A 10,897-nucleotide genomic window follows, 5' to 3' on the forward strand; every position below is an offset into this window, starting at 1 on the left:
GACTCAGTGTTTTCAGTTTTTGACTTTGGCAATGTTATTGTAGTTTATGTAATGAAATATTTCTTGGTACTAATTTCCAGTAGCATTTTTTTTTTGTCCACTCAACTTCAGACATTGAGTTCTACAGACAAAAAAAAAAAAGTTGAATTGGCTCAACTTAAAAAGATTTGTTATAGAATAGTTGCACGTCTCCAGAAAACTAGCAATGTTAAGTTAACTCAACTAAACTTTTTTTTTTGTATCACATCAGACAACTTATTTTCAGTTTGATGCAAAAACTTGTGAAAATGAGATCCAGGCAGTAAATAAAGTTGATGAAAAATTATTTATTCATTACAATTAAATTTAGCCTCACACGCAAACTTTAATCGATAATGAAAATACTTAGTAAAACCAAAAGGCAAGATAACCATCATAAAGGAGTAGTCAATAGTCAATAATAAATTTAGAGTATTGTAAAATTTAGAGTATTGTATCCAATAGATGAAGATCAAAAAGGAATTAAAACATTATACATTTGCAGATGAGAGAGAGAGACAAAAAGAAGACAAGGAGAGCAAAGAAGGGAAAAAGCTGAATTATTAAAGACCCGGTCAGCTTTATACCATGAGCATATAGGGAAATTTACATCCCACTCAAATTGATGTTTTTGTTCTAAAAGAAAAGGTTAATTTCACCCATTACGTCATCTACTGGTCCAGTGTCAAAAATAGTTGTTTTATCCCCTATAGGGAATTTTGCAAATGTCAGCAGACATATTTTGATCAGATTCAAATGAGCAATAATTCCAAAAAACACCACTTCTGCAGTACTTGGCAGGCGTCCAATGTATAACCACAAACGTGTCAGTGTGACCTGGCTGTCACACTGGAACACTTGAAGAACAATTGAACATAGCAAGCATACTCGTAAATATAAAATAAAAATAATAATAGGGTACAATAACAAGTAAATACTTGAAAATATGATAAGAATTAATATATAAAATATTAGTAAATAAATATAGGAAATCAAAAGTGAAACTGATAAATCATAAGACATAAACGATTAACATAAATATTAATAAAAGTGCATGAATATGAATATTGACCATTTCGGATCCATCAAGTTAGTATAACTGTAATTTACAAAAGTTAAGTAAACAAGAAAAAGCTAGGGAAATTAGTACTAAGATTTTTGTTGTTATACAGGCTTAAAAGTTTTTACAGTGTTGTTCTTTTCCATATTAAACGCTACGAAGCTCCAAAAATGACCAAAAAATATAAAACTATTTCAAGTCTATATTGAAGTAATATGATCTTGTGTAGGAAATGGACCCAAATTGAAGCCATTGTTTGTCTGTCAATTCTCATTTATGGAAATGAGAATCAAGTCCAATTTACCATGTTTACCAATTTAACTTACAGACACACAAACAATAATTACATCATTTGATGACATTAATAAAGATTCCAAAAGGGGATTTTCATATCAATGCCATAAAAGAACCATTTTTTGGTTCCCCAAAGAACTTTTTTATGTGAAGAACATTTTAAAAATGTAATGAACCAGCTGGAAAGGTTCCTTAAATGTTAAAGGTTCTTAATGGAATCATAGAGGCCAATAAAGAACCTCTGTTTTATGTGTAGCATGAACAATGACTCTCATAATGCAATTTTATTACAAAAATATCCAAGTCATATTTTTTTTTATTTGGTGCTTTTTCTCATTTTCGGCCGCCCTGGTCTCCATCCACTTTCATGCTATGGAAAATAGCAGTGTTAACATTATGCTAAACATCTCTCTTTTTGTTCTGCAGTAGAAAAGGAGATTATGGGGTGAGTAAATGATGACAAAAAAGTAATTTTTGGATGAACTACTATACTTTAAAAATATAGTTACTGAATCTGAAAGTTGTTGTGCTTCTAAACAGGGACAGGACTATCTTACTGCATTAGGCAAATGTGACTGTGACATCACAAGAGAGTAATAAAAGCCCATTTGCCAGCAGAACTCAGCCAGAACATCCATCCATCCAACAAAGAGTGGTCTTGTCCTGGAGTTACGGTGCAGTCACGGGAGTATCGGTGAGTATCCATTTCGAGACAAATTGTTACCTTAGAAGTTGATTCCGTGGTGTACCGTCCATTGAGCAGGACAAGTTGATCGGATTTTGATTTAAACACTTGTTGATTGAGCAAATAAAGTTTCTGAGACAGTGGAGAGATGTTTCATATAGTTGTTGTTCAGTCCTTGTGGATTCTGCATACATGGGAGAGGCAGCGAGCCACAAGGAAATCAAGTGACTTGCCTTAAGTGTCAGGGTGACGGATACAGCACAATGGAGCAGTTGTGGAGGTTTAGGATGAGATGGCCTTGTACGGGGAATCGCGTCATGCCCGGAAGTGCTTAAAAGATAAGTAAATGAGGAAAATGGACTGGTAAAAGTTTGATGAATGATTAATGCTTCCATCCCATTAAACAATAACACTCTGATTTGTAAATCAAAGATCTTACAAAGATAAAACTTAGAGGAAGTTAAAATGAGCTTTTAATATTGAGCAATGAGACAATGCAATGGCTTTGTGAGCAAATCAGTTGTTTATTAGTCTGTCCCAGAACAGAATTGAAAAAGTCACTGTGTAACCACGTTTCAACTTTGCTGAACTGTGACATGGACGCCTCCAGTTCTGCGTGTGAGTTAAATGTGTTTGTGAGAACTAGAGAGTGAAGCAGATGAACATGAAACACATTGTCAAGACTGCTTTATTTTGTAAATATTTTCTACATTTGCTAAAAGTAGATCATTTAGAAAAATTCTGGTGCACTTAAAATTTAAGTAGATAATTCTCAAAACAATTTAATTTGTGTGCTGTTTGTATCCTCATGAATACAGGATATTAAAATAGAGTTAGTTACATTATTTAATAGAATTTACTGTCTGATATGAAATGCAAGACCAATTTTTAAAATAACACTTTCACTGAACTTAAGTCCTAAAAGATATTATTAAAAAGTTTCGGGTTGGTAAGATTTTTTGTTTTTTGAAAGAAGTCTCTTTTGCTCACTAAAGCTGCATTTAACCCTCAGGTACTGTTCATTTGGGAGTCACACTTGTGTTGTTTGCAGTCAAAAGTGACTGAACACCTGAAATGTAACTTTTTTTATTTTCAATAAAATCAATATAATATATTTTTGTTCAGTAATATTTTTTCTTTTGTATTTTGAGAGAATTTCATGGTACTAATTAATATTTATGCAATAATTATGATCCATCCAAAAAATTCTAATATTTTTTATTACTTTTCAGTTAAAGCAGTATTTCATAGTAAAACAGAGACAATGCCTTTAAAATCCAATTTGAAGGCAGATTAGTGCCATCTGGCGAGAGTAAAAAAAGCAAAATGTGTGCAATGCCGTGGTGTATCACCTTCGTTAATCTTCGGAACACAAATTAAGATATTTTTGTTGAAATCCGATGGCTCAGTGAGGCCTCCATAGGGAGCAATGACATTTCCTCTCTCAAGATCCATTAATGTACTAAAAACATATTTAAATCAGTTCATGTGAGTACAGTGATTCAATATTAATATTATAAAGCGACGAGAATATTTTTTGGTGCACCAAATAAACAAAATAATGACTTATTTAGTGATGGCCGATTTCAAAACACTGCTTCAGGAAGATTCGGAGCGTTATGAATCAGCGTATCGAATCATGATTCGGATCGCGTGTCAAACCGCCAAACTGCTGAAATCACGTGACTTTGGCACTCCGAACAGCTGATTCGACATGCTGATTCATTGTGCTCCGATGTTTCCTGAAGCATTGTTTTTAAATCGGCCATCACTATATAAGTCATTATTTTGTTTTTTTTGGCACACCAAAAATATTATCGTCACTTTATAATATTAATATTGAACCACTGTACTCACATGAACTGATTTAAATATGTTTTTAGTACCTTTATGGATCTTGAGAGAGGAAATGTCATTGCTCCCTATGCAGGCCTCACGGAGCCATCGGATTTCAACTAAAATATCTTAATTTGTGTTCCGAAGATGAATGAAGGTCTTACGGGTGTGGAACGGCATGAGGGTGAGTGATTAATGACATTATTTTCATTTTTGGGTGAACCAACCCTTTAAGTTGTGGATTTGGATATATATTTAGACATTCTCAAATACTATTTTTTGTCAAGGTTTAGATTTTTTTTTTTTAAATGCTGATTTGAAATATCAGTCAAACATGAAAACAGAGAAAGACATTTTGTTACACATAAAATTCAACAAAAATGTTACAAAAATAAACAGGAATGCTTTATCAGAGCTTAATCAACCTGATTTCAACCTCTTATTTGAGTCTTCTGGCTCAGTTTTGTTATATTGTTACAGCCACACCAATTCATGTGTGTGTATAATAGTGTGTTGTGTGTCTGTGTGTGTGTGTGCGCAGGGCCGGATTATCCATAGACGGGATTGGGCGAGTGCCCTGGGGCACCAGCCAATAGGGGGGCACCAAGTGTTTAAGATAATGATTTTTTTTTTTTTTTTTTTAATCATGTTTTGTATATATTTAGCTGGAAAGATACGGATACAAAATTAATAGTTAATGATACAATATATACAGAGAGAATATAAAGAGCCCTGCCCCTTTGATCGCGAAAGTGAAAGTACCCAGTTTGCGGTCACACTGGGGGCACTTCAAATGTGGTCACCCTAGGGCACTACACTGTGTTAATCCAGGCCTGTGTGTGTGTCTATTTTGTGTCACCCCTTTTTTCTGCATCATGGCTGAATTGTAGATTGTAAACAAAAAAATTCTCTGTATTTCTGTATTTTTGCCTATTTCCCATTCATTTCCTAAGGTGGTCATTTTTGACTGCAAACAACCCAAGTGTGACTATTTTTTATGACCATTCAGCTTTTTCGAATTAAGTCCACAATTTATATATTTATGAATAAAATATTTGTCATTCAAATATACTCTATATCAAATGGCTGTGAAATCACAAAGTGTGAGACAAAATAGTGAGACAACCAATAGTAATAATCACTAATTGTTTTTGGCCCTAACAAAAAAAAAAAAAAAAAAAAAAAAAGATAATGGGATAAATAATGGGACATAAATAATCCATAAATTACAATTTTTTTTTTCTCTTTTATGTTCATGCTGCTTTTGGGTCAGGGAGAAAGGAGGCATTGACAGATGAGAAGAGGAATCAGAGATTTCTTTGGAGATGTGCAGACAGGAAATAGATAGGAAGTGTGACCCAAAGTAAGATTTCATCAGTGGATTTCATGAGCCTATAAGCCCTTTAAATGATGTGTGACAGAGCGCAGGATTATGAACCAATGTGAGTCTCAGGATTGAATCGCCTGACGCACTCATCTTCCTCAACATGCTGTCAGCAGTGAGAAGCCAAATGCCACTCTTTTTCGAAAAAACTTTCAGATTGCTTTTAACTCTAAAATGTACTGCTTTAAATGTTTATTCGGGACAAAGAATATTATAGTCAATATTTATCCCAAAATATACTTTCTGGATGGATGGATAGAAAGATAGATGTAATGAACATGTACAGTACATGTGAGGACTGAGATTGACAGTGTTTTACTGGAGAGTTCTTGCAGAATCTTGTGACTTAAATCTTAATTCCTGGTGTTCTTGCTGACAGAACAGTTCATGTAATGAGACAAGCATGAACAGTCAATGGCTACTCAGATATGCTGTAGTCACAAGACACTGAGGAAGGAAACACTGTTCCCACCAAAGTCAAGGTTTTAGTAATATACACTCTGCTGTTTCATTTGGTTAGTTTTGCACAATGGTGAATAGTTCTAACCATTTTACTCTGTTACTTTGCTCAAGTATTTAATTGTTTAAAAAAAAAAAAAAACTATCAAGACCTGTGTAAGGACAAGATATCCAATTTGTAAATGAATCATTCTTTTGAGCCACTTCTTTTCGATGCAATTCACAAATCGCACTGAACGATTCAGTTGTGGATTTGACTGATCCGACTGCAGCAATTAACAACTATTTGATTCAATGATCCACGAGCAACTGAATCGGTCTTGTCTCATTCAAAAGTCATTTCCCCCCTCATAACTATTAAGTTAGTATGTCATAATTTAGACGTTTTGTGTAATAATTATGAATTTGTAAGTTTGAAATTATGATTCAGTGATTTAATTTTTTTTCTCACATAGCAGAAATTGGCTTATGGAGTATAAATTTGTACTTTTACTCAAGTGAAAATTTAAAAGGAGTGCTTCTACTTGTACCGGTAATATTTCAGCAGGGCATCTGTATTTTAATTCAAGTACAAGATTACCAGAGACAAAGAGCCTTTCATTGCCATTAAAAAAAATGACAAGGAAAACAGAGAAAAAAAAAAAAAAAAAAAAGCAGTTAAAACAAACAAAACATGTCAGTTTGACTGTGATTACAGGAATGAGCTAATCCGAAATGACAAGTAGAGACAGAAAGGTGAAAGACACAGTGAGCATAAAACTGTGTACAGGGGAGTAAAAGTGTGGGAGAATTTCAGATAAACATGAGCATAACCTGCATGCCAGAGTCATGCCATCATCAACATCTTGTGGTCCACCACAATACACTGCCAATAACTCTCTCTTTCTTTTTTCCACAGAATGGGACAAAATCAGGGCAAGGAGGGGGAGCCAGGGCAGGACAACAGCTCTGCAGGACCAGAGGAAAAGGGACCAAGCCCAGACCCTGGGGGGGCAACCGAGGAAGGAAATCCAACCATTGAGACTCATGGTGTTGGGAGAGATGAGGAGAAAGCAGCCGGTGGAAGGTTGGATGGAGGCCCAGGCAGGGAGTTACCATCACCTACACCAGAGCACAGTTTGGATTTTCATGATAAGGTGTGTGCTCCCACGGATGGGGGGGTTGTGGAGGGAGGGGATGGCGAGAAAGTGGGAGGAAGAAAGAGTAGCGAGGAAGGCAGAGCTGAACTGCTGGCTCCACAGCAGCTGAATGGAATCACACAGTCTAACAGCTGCCTGCAAGGCACATGGGAGGCTGGTGAACCTGATCACGAGAGAAAAGACTTGAAGAGTATGCTAGAAGACTATCTTGAACATCAGGAAAACCTCGGGTGTGACTTTCCTGGTAAAGACAAAGTTGAAAGTGCTCGCAAAGGAGAAAACAAGAGTAAGAATTGTGCTTCATATGTAAAGGACGAAATGGAGTCTGTTTGTGGAGATGACGACAAGCTAAAGGAAGGGGACAGAAAACTAGATTTTGATGCTGCCTGTGATATTAGCCTAACAAATACAGGGCCTACTTTGGAGAGTCTGGAAAGGAAGGACATTTCAAAATCAAGTGGTGGGGACACCAACACCAGCGTTCACTTTACGGTTCAAGACAAAGCTTTGGTCATTCCCGAAAATGTAGACTTGAAGACCAGCATGACTGAATCACAAAACAAGAGGCTGTTTAACAAGCCCAGCACATCAAACCCCATGATGAACTCACAAACGGAGACATCAAAGGACATTACTGAGGCAATTCAGCAAGTCAAAGAAGGAATAAGGGAGAAGCCGCCAGAGAATCCAGATAAGGTTGTAAAAGAAACCTTAAACGCGGAACAATCTTCCCCGAAGAACGTCAAAACCCAGGGGCGGTCAATGAAGGATGTCTGCGAAGCCAGAGAAAACGTTACATGGTGTCAGCCAACAGATGATGTCATGAAGACCAGATTTACTACTTCATGGCTGGCAGGTGCGGATTTACAAAAAAAGGCTGTGAGCCTAGAACGAGTGCAGAGCCCAGAGGACCTCAGCCCCTTAGAAGTGGCATCCAAGTCACCTCAGGGTCACGCTGAGAGCCATCGACAAATATCTGCAGGCGAATTCACACAGGATGAGCTTCAGAAAGAAAGGCAATTTAATGTGTCAGACTTGGAGAGCCCTAGGACAAAGGAACCTTCACTTGAGAGATCACCCGCTGGAGGTCATAAAAACAAAGATGGCATAAGAGAGACTGAAGAAAGTGAAAATCTGGAATCTGCTTCAAAGGGTCTCTATCGTTCCCATGCAAAGAAAACCGAGATAAAAGATCTTTCTCTGCGTGGAACAGAAACGGAAGAGGGTTGTTTTGTGACATCTAATATTGCCAGTGTAAGTATGCTGGGTGAAAACAATCCCCAGCTACAAAGCTATGAAGATGAGAAATGTATTACATTCTCTGAAAACATTACTGATTCATACCCCCCTTCTAAATCTGATGTTCAAGTTATGCAAAAAGATGAAAAAGAGGATTCCCCTCTTTCAGCAAAGGCCAAAGTACACAGAGAGATAAGTCTAGAGTGGTTTCTGGCTGAAACGAGTCCACATGCAGTGATACAAACCTTTCCAGAGACGGTGAAGGATACTACTCATAGGATGGATCCAGAAAGTACATCTTCTTTAGGTGAACTGATTGATGTAGAAGATGCTACTAAACAGCAGAGAACGGAGGGAGATGCTAACGCTAACTCGGGCGACTTGACATCATCAGAGAGAGACAAGGTCAGCAAGTCTAATCAGAATACCATCAGCGCAAAAACGGATGTGTGTAAGGAAACATCTGCAAATAGTTCCATCTCTGAGCTCATTGCTGGTCCTGAGACAGCTTCAAGTCCCATAGATGACAGGCTAGGCATGGACAAGAAAACAGAAGTCACTCTGTCTGGTTCTTCTCAACTCCAAGAGCAATGTTTTTTGAACATTTTAACAAATGCACCAACCCATTCCGTTTTAAACCAGACAGATGTATATGATCAGGTCCAGGATGGTTGTATTGCAGGAACTGCATTAGCAGACAGCACAGCAAACGCATCTGCTGCACAAGATGTGCTACATTCCTCCTCCATGTGCAACCTAATAAGTATGCAAGCTAACGAGAAACAAGATAAAGAGCAGAACAAGCTGTCGACACAAGCAAATTTTCATGTGTTAGAGGAGAAACGTTTAAGCCAGCTGGACCAAAAGCTTGCAATAGAAAGCAACCTGACCACCATCATGGAAACGCCACAGGGTGCACAGAAAAGACATGTTTCAGATATGATAAAGGAAACTATTGAGTTGCAGAAGAAGATGAAGGAGTGGACCAAGCCAGCTGATGTCCGGGTTGATCTGACCTTAGACCCAACACAGTCTGTGAAAGTTTCACAGATGAAAGCAGCATTTGATCCACCAAAGAAATCACCTGACAAAGCACTAGAGAGAAAACCTTCAGTGAGAAAAGGTAGGAACATTTCTGAGAAGGATGTTATTAATGTAATGCAAGGACCCCTTGCTTGGCGGAAACCCTGTGTTGCATTGAGTTTCATATTAAACCAGACATCTATTATATCATGCTTGTAGTACCATATTATCGTATTTAGACACTTTATCATATTTGTATTGCAAATCTATCTATCTATCTATCTATCTATCTGCATGCAACAAACAATGAAATTGTGTATTTCAGCATAATGGTGCCATCTTGTGGCAATTTCAGTATAGGAAAATCAACATCAACATATAGATTGTATCACAGTCGGGAAAAAGCCAAATAACGATCCAACGTTAATTGTGTTTGGAGCTCGTTGTGTCATAACTATGATACTATCAACTTACTAATCGACATAACTTAATGTTCACTGACTTCAATATATGTATGACGTCCGCAACGCTAAACTGGTTCTACTAGTAGGCTACGCGCGCAGTCACGTCGTCCACACTGAAGTTCATACCTGTTTACCCTCCGAATGGGCAGGGCTAAGATTATTATGTTTTGAGATTGGTGATCTTTGACGCCACTCATTGCCCATTTATCCAATCACGTTCTTTGTGGGGCGGAGAAAACAAAACAAGGCGTGGCTTCCGGCGAGTCTCGGACAAGTTGAGTGAGGCAGAAGCATAGGGAGCATTCGCGCGATCAGGGAGTGCTGCTGGGGAAAGCTGTCCAAAGAACAAAATTAAAGTCGGGCTTGGATATATTTTTTCTACGACAGCTGAGAAGGTAAGAATAGGCTTAAACTCAATCTGTCACGTAATTGTTATAATATGAGGCAAAGGCTGTATTGGTGTGCGTAAGTTTAAGAATGTGTCCATGCGAAGGGATCATGGCAGCGTGGATCAGGCCAGATGGGCTGATCTGCAGTGCTCGAAACGAGGGGATTGCTTTAACAAATTCATGTTTCATATCTGAACTGACATGCTTTCAGGGTGGAATATGTAATGCTTTGATTTGTATGGATAGATTAAGCAACCCTTTTGGCTCTGTGGGAAGCCAAAGTTGCTGCATCTTGCTCTTTTTAATAAGAATTCTTCTATTTTAAATATGTTAGTATAGAATGTTAGAATTTTTGATTTGAAATGACTAGTGTGAAATGTACGAATATTTGTTTGTTTATCACATTACAGGAACAGAGAGTGAGTGATCACTAAGCAAATAAAGCTAAAGTTTAACCACTTTAATTTGCCACACAAGCCAATGTGATCTATCTTAATTTTTTGGCAACTCCTATCTTGGTTTGCTGTAGTAAGTTGTTGGAACTGTCAGTCTGGTCTGGTTTGTCCTGTATTCACTGCTCAGAGCAAAACTGAAAGTTTATATCAGTATCAGATAGAAGTGTCAAGCCTAGGAACAAGTGATCTCCAGCAGATATGCAGAGTCATCAAGTTATTTTAATAAATCAATGAGTATGCAGAGGAAAATGTGGAGAGATATAATGTGATTTATATCAGTGGCCTGGCCAAGACACGTTTAAATCAATTGGTTGATCTTTCTGTAGGTGTGGATTATCTTGTCATATCTGAGAGGGTGGATGCATTATAAACTATCTTTGAAACTTAATACAATGTGATGTCTGTTTGAAAGGTTTCTTAAAGGTGCACTCTGTGTAAATTTTAACAAATTA

The 10,897-nt window shown here is 37.3% G+C and overlaps 1 protein-coding gene across 2 annotated transcripts in view; it reads left to right on the plus strand.

The window, feature by feature from the left end:
• The first annotated feature begins 6,634 nt into the window (after positions 1–6,634).
• The window catches only part of coro1ca (coronin, actin binding protein, 1Ca), a 52,337-nt gene continuing 48,074 nt past the window's right edge, over positions 6,635–10,897 (plus strand). Inside the window, exon 1 of one of the 2 annotated variants that reach the window (XM_048187073.1) lies at positions 6,635–9,237. In XM_048187073.1, coding sequence (XP_048043030.1) covers positions 6,636–9,237 — 2,602 coding nt within the window. In that variant the 5' untranslated portion in view covers position 6,635. Of the gene's footprint in view, positions 9,238–9,845; positions 9,997–10,897 lie in introns of those variants that run through there. The other variant, XM_048187075.1, reaches the window with a different exon arrangement.

Source organism: Megalobrama amblycephala, linkage group LG4 (genome assembly GCF_018812025.1).
Source record: "Megalobrama amblycephala isolate DHTTF-2021 linkage group LG4, ASM1881202v1, whole genome shotgun sequence".
Classification (NCBI taxonomy): Eukaryota; Metazoa; Chordata; class Actinopteri; order Cypriniformes; family Xenocyprididae; genus Megalobrama; species Megalobrama amblycephala.